The 23,466-nt window shown below is 46.2% G+C and overlaps 1 protein-coding gene across 4 annotated transcripts in view; it reads left to right on the forward strand.

The window, feature by feature from the left end:
* c1qtnf12 (C1q and TNF related 12) overlaps positions 1-23,466 on the forward strand; it is an 87,282-nt gene that overhangs the window by 44,179 nt on the left and 19,637 nt on the right. For all 4 annotated transcript variants that reach the window (XM_070860330.1, XM_070860329.1, XM_070860328.1 and 1 more), the window contains one exon: positions 4,158-4,266. In XM_070860330.1, coding sequence (XP_070716431.1) covers positions 4,158-4,266 — 109 coding nt within the window. The remainder of the gene's footprint in view (positions 1-4,157; positions 4,267-23,466) is intronic.

Below are 23,466 nucleotides of genomic sequence, written 5' to 3' on the forward strand. Positions count from 1 at the left end.
CTGTTCCAAAAGCTTGGGTTCTGACTGGATATTTTCGCCTCACAACAGTCGCTCACAGCCTTCGATCACACCTGAGCAACCTGAGCACGTGCAATGTGCTGAATTTCCCAGCATGCAATCAGTGCGTTGGCAGGACTGGACAGTTAGACGGGACCTGTCCCCATGTCCTGTGAAGAACTGAGAATTTCTCCGCTTCATCCCAAAAAACTTGGAGTGAACCTGGAGATTACATTTTTGAAGCTTTATTTCAGTCAAGTCTGGCATTTATTAACAAATGTGGGTTTTTCTCCTATTATGGACTGTTCAGAGACAGGAAGTGCCTGTGATCAGCAGCATCTGTGATTGTTAGTAGTTAGAAACGGAAATAGAGGTTGTTTATAGAGAATGGATTTTTTTAGTCACTTACCTATTTATTACCATTGAAAATGTTTTAGAAATCTTTCTTCAGAAACATTTTTTGAGGCTCAAGACAATTATATCTTATATAAAAAAACTTAAAACTGCATAAATGATGAACTTTTGAATGTTTTATGAGGCAATTATTGTTTATAAACAATTATTATTTATTAAAGATTGGCAATCTGACTGCACTAAAGGGCATATGGTTCATTCTACGTTCCTGGCACATGCCAGAAATACATATTCGGAAAATGTGCACCACTCAGTCCACGGTTCTCGATCTATTTAATTTTAAGAAGCAGAAAATTTACCCCTAAATGCCTTAAGGTAGGAACGTGATGACAGATTCGTATCTGGGGTGAAGGGAATCTGAGGGCACAGAAAGGGCTATGAATGGGTTGGTAAGGAAATTGATGGGTGGGAATATGTTGGGGTTGGGGGAAGGGGGATAGGATTTGATGGTTTGAAAGTGGCTACGGCAGTTTGCGCCCCATTCTTCTGGCCCCCTCGCCCACGAGGCTCCTGAACCCCCTCAATACTTCCAAAACCCAGCATTCCCCATTACTGCCGGACTCTGCCACCATAATAGCCCAGAATCTCCTCCTCAGTCCTGATGGATGCCACAACCATGCTCTCTAGACATCACTCTTCATCCACAAGAGTGCGTACAAATCCCTAGACAGCATGCCCAATACTCCCAACTCCTCGGAACCATCTCCCCATGACTCCAAATCTAAGATCCAGCTCCATTGTTCACAGAACCCTCTCGCCAGTCTCCCTGGAACCCCAGGATTTCCCTCCTAGTGCTCTCAGACTCTGGTACTCTCTTCAAATCATGATTGATCCTGATATTCCACCCCAGTACCACCTCAAATGCTGAAAAGTGGTGTTGGTGCTTATCCTCTACCTAAGCAGCACTTAATCTCATTTGCCCGCCCTGTTTCCATATTCTTTTTATCCCGCTTTCCTTCAACCACCTATCTAATCTATTCTTAAATGGTGACATGGTCTTTGCTTCAATCACTAATGCTAGTAGTGCTCATTCTGTTTCTATCTACCCTGTTCCATCCCTTCATAACTTGAAACACCTCTATCAAATCACCCAGTAATCTCCTATGTTCTAATGAAAACAGCCCCAATTTTCAAGTCTTTCTTCATATTTGTATTCCCTCATATAAAGGACCTTTCTACTGAATCTGTGCTGTGCCTTCTGTATTACCTCAACACCCTTACTATAGTATGGAGCCCAGAACTGCTCACAGTGCTCAGCAGTGCAACCTAGTGGTGGGAGGACCAAAAGGTAAGTTACAGTTAACATTAATACCTAAACTTTGCACTTCGACATGTCACTCGGGGTGACAACATTATGACATAGGAATCGAGTGTGATAAGCAGGAAGTGCACACCAGACGCAAGGGCCTGGAGTTTCCGCTCCAGTGCACTGTTTTTTCGGCACAATTCCCCTGATATTGACGTAACCCGCGCAAATAATCACGGAATTTTAAGCGCAAATTGCATTCAGCATGACTCGAGTCGCCGTGATCTTTTGCGCTAGTTTTAAAAACATCGCAAGAGAAGCTGGCCCCGCCCACAAAACTGGCCACACCCCCAGGTGAATTAATCACCGTTGGGAGTTTGAGCTAATTGTGCTCGTTTACGGGCCTTCGAGGAGGCTCCAAAAATTAAGCTGGAACCTTTGGGCGCAAGGACACTAATAGGCACATTTTGAAAGGTTGCAGATTCAATTTTTTAAAATTTACTAAGGAACTGACTACTGAACCCCAATACAACTAGAACATAGCTTTGTCTATTTATTTAGTCATTTTCAGTCATTTAAAATCGGGTTACTCACAGGTAGTGGATTGACACTGTGATTTTTTTTTGTGATAAACCCATTGTCAGTGGTATTAATCAAACTTTTCTAAAAAATATCAAGGAATAATTTTTAAATCAATATTTTTTAAAAAAATGGTATTTTAAAGCACTGCCCGATTGCGCTGGTTCATGGCCGATTTTGCGATATGCAAATGAGTTTGAGCTGAATTTTGGGCGCAATTTGTGCCGGAATTGCTAACTGCATCCAAAGCGGAAACTCCATCCCAACATTTTTAATATAGACAGACAGATAGTCTTTCTATGCAGCTCACCTGGGCTCCCAGTGAGCACAGCAGATGTAGGTTTAGTAATTAGATTTACTGATGATGTTCCGTAATAAGAAACAGGTTATGAGTGCTTTTTTTGAGTGAGTTTGGTAACCCTGGCTGACAGCTAAAGAAGTCAGGAGCAGGACCCTTTCAGTCCTGCTCTTAAAGCAGTTATATATTTTGAGACTATTTACATAGGGCTAGACTTTCGGCACATCATCGACCATTTAGCGCCCATATAAGCGCCGAGATTCAGGCTATCGCCCATATTTGCTGAAAAATGGAAACTAGCTCATTTATCGCCGGCGCAACTTTCGGCATACAGGAATGAGCTGCATCGCCCAGCCTATTTTAAAAAAAATATACCGGCAAGGCCGAGAATATTGTTTATAATGGAAACTTGCGCCCGATTATGGCCCAGATTATCGCTAAGCGCTACTTTTGGCATTTCGTCCACAATTTGCCCAAATGATCGCTGGCCCTAAAAGACGCTGAAGAAGAGCTGCAATAACTCGGCACTATGGGGAGGATCTGTAGTAAAAGGTTTTCAGGAGAATCAACTTGTGAGTGATTTTAAGGGCCTTTTTGACTCTTGACTCTAATCACATATGTATTTGTTGAGGACAAATTAAGGGCATTTATAGCGATTTCTAGCGATGGGGCCTGTATTTTCTCAACCAGTATTGATCACTAATCACATGCTGCGGAATAGAAATGGGAGAATAAAATGAGAAAAGTTACATACAAGTACATTGCTGTAATGTCAGGGTTAATATTAATCATGGATTTCCCCCCCTCTGGTCCACAGTACAAGTAGAAGCAGAACTAGGGTATGTCATCCCATGAGGAAGGAAATGAAGTTTACCTCAGTTGGCCGATAGATTTTATTTTATAAAGCAACAGGGGCTAGAATAAAAGAAAGGTTCTATAATGTTATTGATGGCGACCAGGTCCACTGTTCTCTCTGTCAACCATGATGGGAAAAGTTCTTTGCCTGAAAAAAACGTGCATGCGCAGAACGGCTGTTGCTATGGATGCCAGCCTTGCATGTCTGAATACATTGCTAAGGCCCATTTCACATCGTTAAGGCTATCGACCAAATTAAAAAGGCAAAACTAGCGGTTTTTTAAATGGGCAATATTCCAGCGATCCTGAAAAATAAAAAAAGCACTAAGGCCGGAAATATCGCTCATTTTTGGGCAACAGCGACCATAGTGGAAAGTCTAGCCAGTGTTTATGCTTATCTAAAACGATGAAAATATTAAGTGTACAGGAATGATGAAATAATTTTCTATCTTGATTCTGTTACAAATTGATGAAAGATGTATTTGTGCATCGCTGCAAATGAAATACAGTATCAAATAAAGTAAAGCAAAGCTTAGAAATTACTGCTTAATAATTTTTTAGGACATTCTTTTGCCTGCTACAATAGAGCCACTAACCTACTTTCAAATAAATCTGTTGACACCTCATTAAAATACCAGACAGAGGAACTTCATACGAAGGTGCCAAGTATTTGTTGCTAGCCTCACCTACAGTCATTTATAGGCAATGCTTTTTTACATCGCTTTCACTGAACGTCTAACAAATCCACGTTGCTTTGCTTTTCCACAGCCACTTGCAAAAGGTGCATTCCTGAGAGGATCCGGTATGAATCTGTCGACTGGGCGATTTACAGCACCAATAACTGGCATCTACCAGTTTTCTGCCAATGTACACATTGGTAAGTGCCCATCCAGAGCTCAACATTTTTAAAATAGATGTTTATTTTTAACAGGGAACTAATAATCTTTGTCCCGTAATTTATGGATGCGTCCGTGTAATAACAGTGACGCTGAGAACAGTAGCACAGCGACTGCGTTACTGGACTGGTAATCCAGGGGCCTGGACTAATGATCCGGAGACAAGCTGGTGAAATTTAAATTCAGTTAATTCAATAAATTTGGAATAAAAAGCTAGTATCATGGTGACCGTAAAACTACTGGGCTGTCGTTAAAAACCCATCTGGTTCACCAATCTTCGAGGGAAGGAAATCTGCCGTCCTTACCCGGTCTGGCCTACATGTGACTCCAGACCCACAACCATGAGGTTGACTCTTAACTGCTACAAAGCACCATACGGACTGCAGCAGTGCAAGACGGTGGCTCACCACCACCTTCTCAAGAGCAATTAGGGATGGGCAATAAATGCTGGCCTTCCCAGCGACACCCACTTCCCAGGAACGAATATGTATGAAAAAAACTTTGAGTAGTTCATTTGGTTGTGAAGTGCTTCGGGAAATTCTGAAGCCACAGCATGATGCTAAATAAATGCAAATTAGTTCTTTACTGATTGTGTATGTGGCGTTATGAAAGGAGCTTTAGACATGTGCGAGTCATGATAAAGAATGAATGCCTGATATTACTGCTGACTGACAGAATTCTGTCAATTTAGTGTGTAGAATATATGTTAAAGAACCATGCACATTTAATCCTGATAAGTGGGTAAATACTTTGCTGGGAAATGTAATGCTTCGATCAGAATTTTCAGGTCTGATATTCCTCTCCTAGCGCTGTATGGGAGCAATCTGAAGACAGTGTACCTGAAAGGGGCTGTGTTCTCAGCACCTGATCTTCCTGTTGGGCATACATTGCATTAGGGGCACTCTATTGGCCACAGGAAGGCAGCTAAGAGGGAGTTGGGGTGTTGCCTGGGCAACAGCAATCTTAAAGGGGACTATCAAATTAAAGCTGCATGAGAGAGCCACAAGGTCTTTGAATTATAAAGGTAACAGGAGCAGAATTTTCCTGTGGGCAGCTTCTGAGGACTTGATGGTAAGTTTTGAAATCGATTTATGCCTGCTGGAAGTCTGGTGGTATTAATGCTCATTTAAAGGCACCATCTCCCGAGAATGAACACGTGCTGCTGTGCTGGGAGGACAACAGCCCCCTAAGCAGGAGTATGGGCATCCTTGGGGGAAGTTGGTAAAAGGGCAACTCCGTGGTGCCAAGTAGTAGGTGGAGGTGGAGGAAGAGGGAAAGCCAGTGTGGGTATGAAGGTGGGTGGTTCGACCGTGAGGCTTCTCTTTTTATTTCGTTTGGGATGGGGTAGTTGTATGGTCGAGGCAGGGGATGTCTTGCGCTGTGATAGGTCGCAGTTATGAGGGGCTCGAGAGCAAGTCAGGTGAATAGCTGTCAGAGGGGTTTCTTGTTGTTTCCCCTCACCTGCCATATTGCAAAAGGGTGTGGGCTGGTGTTGCACTAAATGCCTCCATTACTAAGTGTAAAAAACTAGGGGCTAGAACCTCCACTTTTTTTGCATGCTTAACGCCCATTTTACTGCTGAAATGACATATAACGCCCAGATAGCACCCATTTAGCCATAAAATGGAAACTGACGTGCATTTTTCGGAAACTTATCGCCGAGCGTTACTTTCCCCACGTGCATAGCGCCGGGAAAAAATAATACCACTCGCCCACTTTTTTTGTGCGGAATCATCAGAATGGGCGAAATCAGCGCCCATATCAGCCAGTGTTAGTTTCCACACTGATTTAACGCCGAGATTCAGTAATACCGCCCGCCCACTTTTTTTGTCGTAAAGAGCATATTTACCGAAACTAGCGGCCATGAGATCGGCCAGCGTCACTTTCACCACCTCGCACACATATCGCCCACAATATCGCTCGCCCCAAAAAAACGCCCAGAAAAAGTGCAACTAACCGGAACTAATCACAGCGTTATGGACGCCATGTTCTACATCACATGTTGCATCTTTTAAAAGGCTGCTGGGCTTCAACCTCGGCGGAGTTTAGATGTACTCTGGAGGTCGTTGGAGTTGATGTGAATATCTGTACAAACATCTTGACCATACTGTGACCGATTGGAATTGAATAGGTGTCTTCGTCAGGACATTCATTGTTTGTGGCCAATCGGTGGAAAATGGAGAGCCACTGCAATGGGGCCTGTCCTTTCTCACCCTCTCTTGATGACCAATTACATGCAGCAGACTCGAGATCGCCGAAGGTACGCTCCACAGCATTATGTGCCCAATGTAAGACGTACCAGACTGATGAGGACGACCAGACGTTACACCCCCCACAAGTACAGGGAGAAGCATTCTTACCTCGACTTGCCCGACACCACCTGCCTTTGGAGACTGTGCTTCCACAAAGAGGTTATCACTGAGGTATGCCAGCTGATAAGGAGAGAACTACAGCCTGCCAGCACCATCAGTACTGCACTGTCTGTCGAGGTCAAAGTCACCGTGGCACTGTCGTTCTACGCCTCGGGTTCTTTTCAGGCCACAGCTGGCGACATTTGCGGACTTTCTCAGCATGCCACACATTGCTGCATTAGACAGGTCACTGAAGCCCTGTATGCACGCAGGAGGGACTTGATCAGCATCCCAAGGAGGCACAGAGTTAGCGGGCTCTAGGATTCTCCAGAATTGCAAACTTCACCAAGGTGCAGGGAGCAATAGACTGTATGCATATCATGATGTGGCACCTTTTCAGGATGCAGAGGTTTTCAGGAACTGCGATGGATTCCACTCCCTGAATGTCCAACTCGTTGTCGACCACCAGCAAATTATACTGGCAGTGAATGCTCAATTTCCGGGCAGCATCCATGATGCTCACATCCTGCATGAGAGCACTGAATCTGACTTGTTTAACAATCAGCCACAAGGTCAATGCTGGATGCTTGGTGACAAAGGATATGGCCTCGCCACTAGGCTGATGACCCTCCTGTGTGACACCCACACCGAAGCCGAGAGGCGATACAACGAGAGCCACAGAGCCACTTGCAATATTGTGGAGAAAACCATTGGAGTACTTAAGCAGTGCTTTAGATGCCTGGACCACTCAGAAGGCGACCTCCAATACCACCCTGAGCAGGTAGCTCAATTTGTGGTGGTGTGCTCCATGCTGCACAACTTGGCTATCAGGAGGGGATAAGAATTGCCTGATGAGTCTGACAGTCCACCTCACCAGAGAGAGGAAGAGGAGGACAAGGAGGCGGATGCTGACATCGGCCCAGACAATCAGGCTGACACTGAAGCCATGCCTCTGCCCCCCTGTAGACCGCTTGAAAGGGCCAGTGGTGGCTCAGATGAATACGTGGCTTGAGCAGTGGTGCAGCAGGGAGGGATTCAAATTCCTGGGACATTGGAACCGGTTCTGGGGGAGGTGGGACCAGTATAAACCGGACGGTCTGCACCTAGGCAGGACCGGAACCAATGTCCTAGGGGGAGTGTTTGCTAGTGCTGTTTGGGAGGAGTTAAACTAATATGGCAGGGGGATGGGAACCAATGCAGGGAGACAGAGGGAAACAAAAAGGAGACAAAAGCAAAAGACAGAAAGGAGATGAGTAAAAGTGGAGGGCAGAGAAACCCAAGGCAAAAAACAAAAAGGGCCACTGAATATAAAGGGGCTGCAGGAGGGGTCAAAACTAAAAATCATGGTTTGAAAACTAGTATTAAAACACTCTACCTAAACGCACGCAGCATTCAAAATAAAGTAAATGAGTTGACGGCACAAATCATTACAAATGGGTATGATTTGGTGGCCATTACAGAAACGTGGTTGCAGAGTGGCCAAGACTGGCAATTAAACATACAGGGGTATCTGACGATTTGGAAAGATAGACAAGAAGGGAAAGGAGGTGGGGTAGCTCTGTTAATAAAGGATGATATCAGAGCAGTTGTGAGAGACGATATTGGCTCTAATGAACAAATTGTTGAATCATTGTGGGTGGAGGAACTCAACATCCAGGGGTATTCAACATTCAGGAAGGATAGAATAAAAGGAAAAGGAGGTGGGGTAGCATTGCTGGTTAAGGAGGAGATTAAGGCAATAGTTAGGAAGGACATTAGCTTGGATGATGTGGAATCTATATGGGTAGAGCTGCAGAACACCAAAGGGCAAAAAACGTTAGTGGGAGTTGTGTACAGACCTCCAAACAGTAGTAGTGATGTTGGGGAGGGCATCAAACAGGAAATTAGGGGTGCGTGCAATAAAGGTGCAGCAGTTATAATGGGTGACTTTAATATGCACATAGATTGGGCTAACCAAACTGGAAGCAATACGGTGGAGGAGGATTTTCTGGAGTGCATAAGGGATGGTTTTTTAGACCAATATGTCGAGGAACCAACTAGGGGGGAGGCCATCTTAGACTGGGTGTTATGTAATGAGAAAGGATTAATTAGCAATCTCGTTGTGCGAGGCCCCTTGGGGAAGAGTGACCATAATATGGTGGAATTCTGCATTAGGATGGAGAATGAAACAGTTAATTCAGAGACCATGGTCCAGAACTTAAAGAAGGCTAACTTTGAAGGTATGAGGCGTGAATTGGCTGAGATGGATTGGCGAATGATACTTAAGGGGTTGACTGTGGATGGGCAATGGCAGACATTTAGAGACCGCATGGATGAACTACAACAATTGTACATTCCTGTCTGGCATAGAAATAAAAAAGGGAAGGTGGCTCAACCGTGGCTATCAAGGGAAATCAGGGATAGTATTAAAGCCAAGGAAGTGGCATACAAATTGGCCAGAAATAGCAGCGAACCTGGGGACTGGGAGAAATTTAGAACTCAGCAGAGGAGGACAAAGGGTTTGATTAGGGCAGGGAAAATGGAGTATGAGAAGAAGCTTGCAGGGAACATTAAGACGGATTGCAAAAGTTTCTATAGATATGTAAAGAGAAAAAGGTTAGTAAAGACAAATGTAGGTCCCCTGCAGTCAGAATCAGGGGAAGTCATAACGGGGAACAAAGAAATGGCGGACCAATTGAACAAGTACTTTGGTTCGGTATTCACGAAGGAGGACACGAACAACCTTCCGGTTATAAAAGGGGTCGGGGGGTCTAGTAAGGAGGAGGAACTGAGGGAAATCCTTATTAGCCGGGAAATTGTGTTGGGGAAATTGATGGGATTGAAGGCCGATAAATCCCCAGGGCCTGATGGACTGCATCCCAGAGTACTTAAGGAGGTGGCCTTGGAAATAGTGGATGCGTTGACAGTCATTTTCCAACATTCCATTGACTCTGGATCAGTTCCTATGGAGTGGAGGGTAGCCAATGTAACCCCACTTTTTAAAAAAGGAGGGAGAGAGAAAACAGGGAATTATAGACCGGTCAGCCTGACATCGGTAGTGGGTAAAATGATGGAATCAATTATTAAGGATGTCATAGCAGTGCATTTGGAAAGAGGTGACATGATAGGTCCAAGTCAGCATGGATTTGTGAAAGGGAAATCATGCTTGACAAATCTTCTGGAATTTTTTGAGGATGTTTCCAGTAGAGTGGATAAGGGAGAACCAGTTGATGTGGTATATTTGGACTTTCAGAAGGCGTTCGACAAGGTCCCACACAAGAGATTGATGTGCAAAGTTAGAGCACATGGGATTGGGGGTAGTGTACTGACATGGATTGAGAACTGGTTGTCAGACAGGAAGCAAAGAGTAGGAGTAAATGGGTACTTTTCAGAATGGCAGGCAGTGACTAGTGGGGTACCGCAAGGTTCTGTGCTGGGGCCCCAGCTGTTTACACTGTACATTAATGATTTAGATGAGGGGATTAAATGTAGTATCTCCAAATTTGTGGATGACACTAAGTTGGGTGGCAGTGTGAGCTGCGAGGAGGATGCTGTGAGGCTGCAGAGCGACTTGGATAGGTTAGGTGAGTGGGCAAATGCATGGCAGATGAAGTATAATGTGGATAAATGTGAGGTTATCCACTTTGGTGGTAAAAACAGAGAGACAGACTATTATCTGAATGGTGACAGATTAGGAAAAGGGGAGGTGCAAAGAGACCTGGGTGTCATGGTACATCAGTCATTGAAGGTTGGCATGCAGGTGCAGCAGGCGGTTAAGAAAGCAAATGGCATGTTGGCCTTCATAGCAAGGGGATTTGAGTACAGGGGCAGGGAGGTGTTGCTACAGTTGTACAGGGCATTGGTGAGGCCACACCTGGAGTATTGTGTACAGTTTTGGTCTCCTAACCTGAGGAAGGACATTCTTGCTATTGAGGGAGTGCAGCGAAGGTTCACCAGACTGATTCCCGGGATGGCGGGACTGACCTATCAAGAAAGACTGGATCAACTGGGCTTGTATTCACTGGAGTTCAGAAGAATGAGAGGGGACCTCATAGAAACATATAAAATTCTGACGGGGTTAGACAGGTTAGATGCAGGAAGAATGTTCCCAATGTTGGGGAAGTCCAGAACCAGGGGTCACAGTCTAAGGATAAGGGGTAAGCCATTTAGGACCGAGATGCGGAGGAACTTCTTCACCCAGAGAGTGGTGAACCTGTGGAATTCTCTACCACAGAAAGTTGTTGAGGCCAATTCACTAAATATATTCAAAAAGGAGTTAGATGAGGTCCTTACTGCTAGGGGGATCAAGGGGTATGGCGAGAAAGCAGGAATGGGGTACTGAAGTTGAATGTTCAGCCATGAACTCATTGAATGGCGGTGCAGGCTAGAAGGGCCGAATGGCCTACTCCTGCACCTATTTTCTATGTTTCTATGTTTCTATGTTTCTATAGTAAGGGGAAAAAGTCACTGGTGGGCGTAGTTTATAGGCCCCCAAATAATAACTTCACAGTGGGGCGGGCAATAATCAAGGGAATAATGGAAGCATGTGAAAAAGGAACGGCAGTAATCATGGGAGATTTTAACCTACAGATTGGTCAAATCAAATCTCACGGGGTAGCCTGGAGGAGGAATTCATAGACTGCATACGGGATTGTTTCTTCGAACAGTATGTTACAGAACCTACAAAGGAGCAAGCTATCTTAGATCTGGTCCTGTGTAATGATACAGGAATAATAAACGATCTTCTAGTAAAAGATCCTCTCGGAATGAGTGATCACAGTATGGTTGAATTTGTAATACAGATTGAGGGTGAGGAAGTAGTATCTCAAACGAGCATACTATGCTTAAACAAAGGGGACTACAGTGGGATGAGGGCAGAGTTGGCTAAAGTAGACTGGGAACACAGACTAAATAGTGGCACAATTGAGGAACAGTGGAGGACTTTTAAGGAGCTCTTTCATAGTGCTCAACAAAAATATATTCCAGTGAAAAAGAAGGGCGGTAAGAGAAGGGATAACCAGCCGTGGATAACCAAGGAAATAAAGGAGAGTATCAAATTAAAAACCAATGCGTATAAGGTGGCCAAGGTTAGTGGGAAAATAGAAGATTGGGAAAATTTTAAACGACAGCAAAGAATGACTAAGAAAGCAATAAAGAAAAGAAAGATAGATTACGAAGGTAAACTTGCGCAAAACATAAAAACGGATAGTAAAAGCTTTTACAGATATATAAAACGGAAAAGAGTGACTAAAGTGAATGTTGGTCCCTTACAAGATGAGAAGGGGGATTTAATAATGGGAAATGTGGAAATGGCTGAGACCTTAAACAATTATTTTGCTTCGGTCTTCACAGTGGAAGACACAAAAACCATGCCAAAAATTGCTGGTCACAGGAATGTGGGAAGGGAGGACCTTGAGACAATCACTATCACTAGGGGGGTAGTGCTGGACAGGCTAATAGGACTCAAGGTAGACAAGTCCCCTGGTCCTGATGAAATGCATCCCAGGGTATTAAAAGAGATGGCGGAAGTTATAGCAGATGCATTCGTTATAATCTACCAAAATTCTCTGGACTCTGGGGAGGTACCAGCAGATTGGAAAGCAGCTAATGTAACGCCTCTGTTTAAAAAAGGGGGAAGACAAAAGGCAGGTAACTATAGGCCGGTTAGTTTAACATCTGTAGTGGGGAAAATGCTTGAAGCTATCATTAAGGAAGAAATAGCGGGACATCTAGATAGCAATAGTGCAATCAAGCAGACGCAGCATGGATTCATGAAGGGGAAATCATGTTTAACTAATTTACTGGAATTCTTTGAGGATATAACAAGCATGGTGGATAGAGGTGTACCGATGGATGTGGTGTATTTAGATTTTCAAAAGGCATTCGATAAGGTGCCACACAAAAGGTTACTGCAGAAGATAAAGGTACGCGGAGTCAGAGGAAATGTATTAGCATGGATAGAGAATTGGCTGGCTAACAGAAAGCAGAGAGTCGGGATAAATGGGTCCTTTTCGGGTTAGAAATCGGTGGTTAGTGGTGTGCCATAGGGATCGGTGCTGTTTACAATATACATAGATGACCTGGAAGAGGGGACAGATTGTAGTGTATCAGAATTTGCAGATGACACAAAGATTAGTGGGAAAGCAGGTTGTGTAGAGGACACAGAGAGGCTGCAAAGAGATTTAGATAGGTTAAGCGAATGGGCTAAGGTTTGGCAGATGGTATACAATGTCGGAAAGTGTGAGGTCATCCACCTTGGGGAAAAAAACAGTAAAAGGGAATATTATTTGAATGGGGAGAAATTACAACGTGCTGCGGTGCAGAGGGACCTTGTGCATGAAATTCTTTTTGGGAAAATAGTGCCATGGGATCTGTTATGCCCACTTGAGAGGACACTTGGTTTAACATCTCATCCGAGAGACAACACCTCCGACAGTGCAGCACTCCACTGGAGTCTCAGCCTAGATTTTTTGCATTCGAGTCCTGGGGTGGGACTTGAACCCACAACCTCCTGACTCGGAGGTGACTGTGCTACCCACTGAGCCACTGATTGACCCTCAAAATGCTGGAAATCTCGGCAGGTCAGGCAGCATTTGCCAGGAGACTAAACTCGGGATCGAACCAGGGACCTTTCCCGTGTAAAGCAAATGTGATAACCACTACACTACAGAAACCTCTTCCTTGTGCATGAATCCCAAAAAGTTAGTTTACAGGTGCAGCAGGTAATCAGGAAGGCAAATGGAATGTTGGCCTTCATTGCGAGAGGGATGGAGTACAAAAGCAGGGAGGTCCTGCTGCAACTGTATAGGGTATTGGTGAGCCCGCACCTGGAGTACTGCGTGCAGTTTTGGTCACCTTACTTAAGGAAGGATATACTAGCTTTGGAGGGGGTACAGAGACGATTCACTAGGCTGATTCCGGAGATGAGAGGGTTACCTTATGATGATAGATTGAGTAGACTGGGTCTTTACTCGTTGGAGTTCAGAAGGATGGGGGGGTGATCTTATAGAAACATTTAAAATAATGAAAGGGATAGACAAGCTAGAGGCAGAGAGGTTGTTTCCACTGGTCGGGGAGACTAGAACTAGGGGGCACAGCCTCAAAATACGGGGGAGCCAATTTAAAACCGAGTTGAGAAGAAATTTCTTCTCCCAGAGGGTTGTGAATCTGTGGAATTCTCTGCCCAAGGAAGCAGTTGAGGCTAGCTCATTGAATGTGTTCAAGTCACAGATAGATAGATTTTTAACCAATTAAGGGTTATGGGGAGCGGGCGGGTGAGTGGAGCTGAGTCCACGGCCAGATCAGCCATGATCTTATTGAATGGCGGAGTAGGTTCGAGGGGCTAGATAGCCTACTACTGTTCCTAATTCTTATGTTCTTATGTTCTTATGTCATGGTAGCTGCATGAGCCTTACGTCAGGAGCTCATCAATGATCGCTTTGCCTGAAAGAATGTTGATGTTATTTACAAGGCTCACACACTGCTGGGTATGCAAGTGATACATCAATGGTGGCCATCAGCTTGGTGACAATTAAAGTTTAAGCTGATTGAAGTTAAGTGTCATTATACCCTTTGATGTTAAGGAATCGCCAGCATGTAATGGTGCAGCTATCTGAGCCAGTGCGCAACAAGGAACAAGGTTTTGTTAAATAAAAAACATTTAAACCGAACATTTGTCTGAAATCATCAGTATTTCTGTAAAAAACAACTCTCCCTGCCCCCCTCCCCCCCCCCCCCCTCGCTTCTCCTCCCCACCTTCCCCTTCCCCTCCTGATTCCAAGCCGCTTGTCCGAGGAGCTCCTCAGGAGATGCTTCATTGGGAAGGTGGGGGTGGGGGGGGGTGACGACCGAAACTCTGCTTGGATGGATACGGGAGAGGACGGTCCCGAGATAGGAACATGCTCCGAGGCAGAAGCAAGATGTTGCTGCTGGCTCTCGTGTGGTTGGCAATGGGGGTGTGGCAACTTGGGGTGCAGTGCCGTGCTCCGGGACCACTGGGAGCCCTCTGCCACCAGTGTTCCTGGCTACCAGCTCCAGGGCCTCCACCATCCCTTCCATGGTATATCTTATTTGTTTGATAAAAACTCGGTGCCAACTATGTTCTTCGTGCTTAGTAGGCTTTTTGCTGCTGGTGAATCTCCTTCGTGCCTCCCACAACAGCCAAACAAGCACACACCACAGCCACACACGCTTTCAGTCCCTCTCAGCTCCTTCCCTCTCTGTCTCCTCTTCTGCGCATGTCATGATGACCCTTGACCTCCTGAATCACGGGAATCAAGTGTCACCATGCTGTTGCTAAGGATGGTGACACTTTACGGCAGAAGATCAGCGAGATTTAACACTACCGCCCATTTCATATTGCTCGCGGTAACGCCCATTTTAAAAAATGGAGACAAGTGCTTTGAGAATGGGCGAGAAGCCGGCGATCTGAAAACCCTTTTTTGCCGCCCACGCCGGAAATAACGGCCATTTTTGGGCGATAAGCACAAAAGTGGAAAAGCTAGCCCTAGCAGCCTTGTGCAGCAAGTCATCATCATGGTCGGTCCCTCGAATGAGGATGACTTGCTTCCACATGAGTTCACAGATATTTCAATGAAGAGCCCGATAGTCGAGTCCTGAACTCCAATTGAAGGGGGTGGAAGATGCCTGTGTGTGGATTTTTTTAACGTGTGGTGACCGTTGCACATCAGCCACCACACGGGCTTGACAGAGCTAGGTCTTTATCCAGCGGCAAGGGTTAACCAGGACGACTGGAGACCTACTCTGCTGCACGGACCTAGTGCGCGCACATATCGCAGTGTGGGCAGGTCCGTGCTGCCCCTGGGCCCTCGGCTCTTCTGGGCCCCATACCCTCATTTGCTGCTCCTCTGCCACAATCACTGCAACAAGTACTGAAGCAACAAAACCATTTTTAAAGGAAGGCATGTCACCAGCTGTGTGTGGACTTTATGCAAGGGGACTTAAAGAAGCGGCTGCCAAATACTGGTCACACGTTATGTTTCTCTGTTCTGTTGCTAGACAGTCTTCTTGGGTCAACATCATCACGTCCTCCCTTAAGTCAACCTCACATCCTCCACAAAGGTAAAGTGAACCTTTACCTGTCCTGTCAAAGCAACAAAGACACTTCTCCTGCACTAAACCTGAACATAAGCTTGATCCTTGAACACTCTTGTTCATTTCTTACATGGTGAAACACTACCACAGACCTTGTACATAGCCCTGGATCTCTGCTGGCTGCAGACTGACTGAGAGAAAATCAGCCACAGATATCTGATTCAAAATCCTTTGAACTCCCATAACTACCTTAAGTGCTCAGCCAGTGGCAGTTTGAAAAGGACTGATAGTTTGAAATTCCTGGAAGGAACTGGAAACAGTGTGTATTTAAAAGTCATTTACAGTTCTTTACAGTTTTCTTTTTATTATTTAATCTACTTGAGATGACTTCTGATAAGCTCATTATAAAGGACGAAACTGAGTACTGTGTACAATGAGCAAGTGTGACCTTAGCTCCTTTAATGAGACTCCAGAGTGCAGGTACCTCGTTGGTGGCCTGCTTATATACCATGCTCCCAAGGGATGCTGGGATCCCTTGGGACTCCAACAGGTAGGCCCTCTGGTGGTAGTGTAGTACAGGTTGCAAGGGGTTAAATACATAACATTACTCCCCCGTGAAGTCAATAGTACAAGGTGAGACGATCTGGGGCTTTTCGCCCTCTTGTCGATTGTCTCGGTACAAATGCGGGTGTGGGTGAGTTGGTTAGTCTTCACTGGGCTGCTGGGCAGCCGGCCTTGCTGGGCTGCTGGGGATATTGAGTTCGGCTTATTGGTCAACCATGATGTCAGTTGCCACTTGTGTGTGTGTTGGAGGGTCAAAGTTGGTGGTGTCTTCTTCAGGTTGTTCGTAGCTGTTGGTGAACAGTAATTTGATTTGGTCCAAATGTTTTCTGTACGTTAGGCCATTGGCCAATTTGACCTGATACACCCTATTCCCCTCTTTGGCTGTGACCGTGCCAGTGAGCCATTTGGGACCATTTCTATAATTGAGTACAAACACAAGGTCATTGATCTCAATATCACGTGACAAATTTGCGCGGTCATGGTACGCACTTTGTTGATGCCGCCTGCCCTCCACGTGATCATGGAGATCAGGGTGGACAAGAGAGAGCCTTGTTTTGAGCGCCCTTTTCATGAGCAGCTCGGCTGTGGGAACTCCGGTGAGTGAGTGGGGTCTGGTGCGGTAGCTGAGCAGCACTCGGTACAGCCAGGTCTGCAGGGAGCCTTCCGACACACGGTTCAAGCTTTGCTTGATGGTCTGAACTGCCCGTTCTGCCTGGCCGTTGGATGCGGGCTTGAACGGGGCAGATGTGACGTGCTTGATCCCATTGCGGGTCATGAATTCCTTGAATTCAGCACTGGTGAAACACGGCCCATTGTTGCTGACCAGGACATCGGGCAGGCCGTGCGAAGCAAACATGGCTCGTAGGGTCTCAATAGTGGCCGTGGACGTGCTTACAGACATTATCGCACATTCAATCCATTTTGAGTAAATGTCCATGACAACCAAAAACATTTTGCCAAGAAATGGGCCCGCATAGTCCACATGGATCCTCAACCGCAGTTTGGAGGGCCACGACCACAAACTTAGCATTGCCTCTCTGGGTGCATTGCTCAGCTGAGAGCAAGTGTTACACTGGCGCACGCATGACTCTAAATCTGAATCGATGCCGGGCCACCATACATGGGATCTGGCTATGGCTTTCATCATTACAATGCCTGGGTGGGTGCTTTGCAGTTCACAAATGAATGTATCTCTGCCTTTCTTGGGCAAGACCATGCGATTGCCCCACAACAGACAGTCCGCCTGCAGGGATATTTCGTCTGTGCGCCTGTGGAACGGCTTAATCACCTCCTGCATCTCCGCTGGGACACTGGACCAGCTCCCATAGAGGACACAGTTTTTTACCAAGGACAGTAAAGGATTCTGGCTGGTCCAGGTCCTGATCTGGCGGGCTGTGACGAGGGACTTTTCATTCGCGAATGCATCCATTACCATGAGCAAGTCCGCTGGCTGTGCCATTTCCACCCTGGTGGTGGGCAATGGCAGCCGACTGAGAGCATCTGCGCAGTTCTCTGTGCCCGGTCTGTGGTGGATTGCATAGTTGTATGCCGCCAGCATGAGCGCCCATCTTTGGATGCGGGCAGAGGCATTGGTTGTTAATCCCTTTGCTCTCAGAGAACAGCGATGAGCGGCATGTGATCAGTTTCAAGCTCAAACTTGAGGCCAAATAAGTATTGGTGCATTTTTGTTACCCCGTAAACATATGCCAGAGCTTCTTTTTCAATCATGCTAAAGGCCCTTTCGGCCTTGGACAAACTCCTGGGCGCATAAGCGACCGGTTGCAAAATCCCCGATTTGTTAGCCTGTTGTAACATACCGTATGACGACGCATTGCAAGCCAGCATTAATCTTTTACAAAGGTTATACAGGACAAGCAGTTTGTTTGAACACAACAGATTTCTGGCTTTCTTAAAGGCAGCCTCTTTTGAATTCCCCCATACCAGTCGTCTCCCTTGCGCAGTAGCACATGTAGGGGTTGTAGCAGGGTGCTTAATCCAGGTCGGAAATTACCGAATAGTTAAGGAGTCCCAGGAATGACCGCAGCTCCGTCACGTTCTGTGGTCTCGGCGCATTCTTGATGGCCTCCGTCTTGGTGTCGGTGGGTCTGATGCCGTCTGCTGCGATTCTTCTTCCCAAGAACTCGACCTCCTGCACCAGGAAAACACACTTCGAGCGTTTCAACCTGAGCCCCACGCGATCCAACCGACTAAGAACCTCTTCCAGGTTCTGCAAGTGTTCGATGGTGTCCTGACCTGTAACCAGTATGTCGTCCTGGAAAATCACGGTACGAGGAACCAACTTTATCAGGCTCTCCATGTTCCATTGGAAGATTGCCACGGCCGACCAAATCCCGAACGGGCATCTGTTATAGATGAACAGACCTTTGTGCGTGTTGATGCAGGTGAGGCCTTTCGAAGACTCCTCCAGCTCCTGCGTCATGTAGGCCGAGATCAGGTCCAGCTTGGTGAACATCTTCCCTCCAGCCAAGGTGACGGGTACGGGTACTGGTCCTGTAGCAAAAAACGGTTAATCGTTACTTTATAGTCCCCACAAATTCTGACCGTGCTGTCCTCTTTAAGTAGCGGGACAATCGGACTAGTCCATTCGTTGAATTCCACCGGCTCGATGATGCCTTCTCGCTGCAGCCTGTCCAGCTCAATTTCCACTTTCTCACGCATCATGTACGGTACCACCCATGCCTTGTGGTAGATGGATTGCGTACCGGGAACCAAATGGATCTGCACTTTCGCCCCCGAAAAGCTCCCAATGTCTGGTTCGAATAACGATGGAACCTTGCTCAGAACCTGGGCACATGAGGCGTCGTCGATGGACGAAAGCGCTCGGATGTAGTCCCAGTTCCAGCGGATTTCTCCCAGCCAGCTTCTGCCAAACAATGTGGGGCCATCCCCTGGCACAATCCACAACGGGAGTTCGTGTACTGCTCCATCATAGGAGACTTTGACTTCTGCACTGCCAATTGCAGGGATTAGTTCCTTGGTGTAAGTCCTTAGTTTGATGTGAATGGGGCTGAGCTTGGGTCTGTGTGCCTTGTTGCACCACAGCCTGTCGAAGGCCTTTTTACTCATTATGGACTGACTCGCACCCGTGTCCAGTTCCATCGATACTGGAATTCCGTTCAGTTCAACTTTCAACATTATTGGTGGACATTTCGTAGTGAATGTGTGTACCCCGTACACTTCTGCCTCCCTGGCTGTCCATTCCACGTCTTCATCATCTCTGTGTAAAGTAGTTAAATCTAAACTGGGCTGCATCTTCCCTCTTCCAAGGTTTGAGCCATTGTTTCCCTTGTTCTAGGATTTGAAACAATCCCACACACATTAACCAGGCGTCAATTTCTTTGTTCTCTTAAGAATCTGGAATATTTGAATAAAGGGGCCGAATTTCCTTGACCCTCTTTGCAGGGTGGCGACACTTGCATGCATCGAGTGGATGCCTGTGCCTTTAACTGTGTAACTGGGGCACCCAGTTCAGCAAATCTGCAGCAGGATGGCAGTGCCAACAGTGCCAGCTTGAAGAAATAACTGGCAGAGCAATGGGTTGCACTATGAAAACTGGCCTCTCAGAGATAAAACAACTGGTGGTGGCTGTTTTAATTGACTGTTTCTGTAGTGCAATCGATGGCTCTGCCTCCCTGAATAGACCATTCCACCTGTTCACCACCCTCGACATAAAGTAGTTGAACTGAAACTGTCTGTGTACCTCTCTTCACATGATGCAATTCCAACATTTGCACGTTCCTCCCAACCAAGCGGGCTGGACAATCAGGAAAGCAGGAAATGGAAGCCAATCCCTCCTATTCTGAATACAGCAAAAAGGCTGAGAAAATTCATCCTAGTAACTCTGATGAGCCTTTTCTTTTCCAGAGTAAACAATCTCAAGCTCGACAACCTCTCCACGTAGCTCAGATATCTTCAGTGAGGCTTCAATTTTGTTGCCCTTCTCTGCACTGCTTCCAGTCCTGGATATCCTTGCTGCAGTACATGCTCTAGAATTCTATACAATACTCCACATGTGACCATACAAATGCCTATACACACTCATCATCATAGGCAGTCCCTCGAAATCAAGGAAGGCTTGTTTCCACTCTAAAAGTGAGTTCTCAGGTGGCTGTACAGTCCAATATAGGAATTACAGTCTCTGTCACAGGTGGGACAGACATTGAAGGAAAGGGTTGGAGGGGAGACTGGTTTGTCGCAAGCTCCTTCCGCTGCCTGCGCTTGTTTTCTGCATGCTCTCGGCGACGAGACTCGAGGTGCTCAGCGCCCTCCCGGATGCTCTTCCTCCACTTAGGGCGGTCTTTGGCCAGGGACTCCCAGGTGTCGATGGGGATGTTGCACTTTATCAAGGAGGCTTTGAGGGTGTCCTTGAAACATTTCCTCTGCCCACCTGGGGCACGCTTGCCGTGTAGGAGTTCCGAGTAGAGCGCTTGCTTTGGGAGTCTTGTGTCGGGCATGCGAACAATGTGGCCTGCCCAATGGAGCTGGTGAAGTGTGGTCAGTGCTTCGATGCTGGGGATGTTGGCCTGATCGAGAACACTGACGTTGGTGCATATGTCCTCCCAGGGGATTTGCAGGATCTTGCGGAGACATCGTTGGTGGTATTTCTCCAGCGATTTGAGGCGTCTACTGTATATGGTCCACGTCTCTGAGCCATACAGGAGGGCGAGTATCTCTACAGCCCTGTAGACCATAAGCTTGGTGCCAGATTTGAGGTCCTGATCTTCAAACACTCTCTTCCTCAGGCGACCGAAGGCTGCACTGGCGCACTGGAGGCGGTGTTGGACCTCGACGTCTATGTCTGCCCTGTGCCGAGGTATGGAAATTGGTCTACATTGTCCAGGGCCGCGCCGTAGATCTTGATGACACACAATCACCTCCGAGGGTGTATGCGTTATCCCTCTAACTATAAAACCCAAGTTCTGGTTAGCATTCCGCACTGCTGCCTGACATTGTGCTGTTGGCTTCAACCAGCTATCCACCAGTCTGCGGGGGCGGGGGGCTTTCCTCAAGATAGCTGTTGAGCTATTTAATTTAGATTGCTACTCTTTTATTTTCCTTCCCTAGTCTAATTATCTGCAACTGTCCACATTAAATGCCACCTACCCTTCAGCAGCCCAATGGCCCAAGATCCGTTTGCAATTGCTTTGCGGGTTCCCAATTGTTTGGCCACACCCCATTTCATGTCAACGGCAATCTCAGCTCTGCTTTTGTCCCCAGCTCCAAACCACGTTGTGACCCAGTAAACAATACCGACCCCAGAACTGATTCTCATAGTATCCTCCTTCGTATGAATGCAACTCCATTCATGACCACCTTTTGCTTTCTGTAGTTTAACCAATTTTCAACCCAATTCAGTAGCTTGCCACACCTTCCTCCTGTGTCGACTAATCACTTGTGCAACACGGCGTCAAAATCCTTGCCAAAATCCAAATCTTAGATGCATAGAATTTGTTTTCAACGAGGCCCATCGTCCTCAGAGAATTCCAGTAAATTGTTTGGCAAGACCTAAATTTTTTGGGGATGTTTCCTAACCTTCTTATGCTCAATTACTACAACTCGTCATATCTTAAATCACTCTCATAGGTGAGTCCCAACTTTAAACTTTTGAGTGTGTCTATCCTTGCCTTGTGATCTAGGTACGTTTTCAATAGCACACTCAGGTAAATGGACAGTAAGTAATGTTTGGTAATTATTTTCAGGTAGTGAGCTATCGTATTCTCTGTCAGTCTTTGCAAGCAATGGTGAAGCATGTTAGAGTTAAAAATATTAAGCAACTTATTACACAAATAACAAACAAGTGTACAATCCAATAGTGATATGATGCAGTTCTATATTTAAAATATGAAGTCATCTCCTCAAGTGGATTAAAGAATAAAAAGACAACTGTAAAGAACTGTAAATGACTTTTAAAATACACACTGTTTCCAGTTCCTTCCAGGAATTTCAAACTATCAGTCCTTTTCAAACTGCCACTGGCTGAGCACTTAAGGTAGTTATGGGAGTTCAAAGGATTTTGAATCAGATATCTGTGGTTGATTTTCTCCCAGTCAGTCTGCAGCCAGCAGAGATCCAGGGCTATGTACAAGGTCTGTGGTAGTGTTTCGCCATGTAAGAAATGAACAAGAGTGTTCGAGGATCAAGCTTATGTTCGGGTTTAGTGCAGGAGAAGTGTCTTTGTTGCTTTGACAGGACAGGTAAAGGTTCACTTTACCTTTGTGGAGGATGTGAGGTTGACTTGAGGGAGGACGTGATGATGTTGACCCAAGAAGACTGTCTAGCAACAGAACAGAGAAACGTAACGTGTGACCAGTATTTGGCAGCCACTTCTTTAAGTCCCCTTGCATAAAGTCCACACACAGCTGGTGACATGCCTTCCTTTAAAAATGGTTTTGTTGCTTCAGTACTTGTTGCAGTGATTGTGTCAGAGGAGCAGCAAATGAGGGTATGGGGCCCAGAAGAGCCGAGGGCCCAGGGGCAGCTCGGACCAGCCCACACTGCGATATGTGCGTGCACTAGGTCCGTGCAGCAGAGCAGGTCTCCAGTCGTCCTGGTTAACCCTTGCCACTGGATAAAGGCCTAGCTCTGTCAAGCCCGTGTGATGGCTGATGTGCAACGGTCACCACACGTTAAAAAAATCTACGCACAGGCATCTTCCACCCCCTCAACTGGAGTTCAGGACTGGAACATCGGGTCCTTCATTGAAACATCTGTGAACTCATGTGGAAGCAAGTCATCCTCATTCGAGGGACCGACTAGGATGATGACTTGTTGCACAAGGCTGCTAGGGCTAGATTTTCCACTTTTGTGCTTATCGGCCAAAAATGGGCGTTATTTCCGGAGTGGGCGGTAAAAAAGGGTTTTCAAATCACCGCTTCTCGCCCATTGTTATGTATTTAAACCCTTGCAACCTGTATTACACTACCACCAAAGGGCCTACCTGTTGGAGTCCCAAGGGATTCCAGCATCCCTTGGGAGCACAGTATATAAGCAGGCCACCCACAAGGTACCTGCACTTGGAGTCTCATTAAAAGAGCTAAGGTCATACTCGCTCTTTGTACACAGTACTCAGTTTCATCCTTTATTATGAGCTTATCAATTGGTGACGAGGTAACAAACAACCGTGCGAAAATGCAAAGAACAGTCGGTATCCTGGAGAAGTTCTCAGAAGGGGACGATTGGGAGGCCTTCGTGGAGAGACTCGACCAATACTTC

The sequence above is a fragment of the Pristiophorus japonicus genome, chromosome 18 (genome assembly GCF_044704955.1).
Source record: "Pristiophorus japonicus isolate sPriJap1 chromosome 18, sPriJap1.hap1, whole genome shotgun sequence".
NCBI classification, from domain to species: domain Eukaryota; kingdom Metazoa; phylum Chordata; class Chondrichthyes; family Pristiophoridae; genus Pristiophorus; species Pristiophorus japonicus.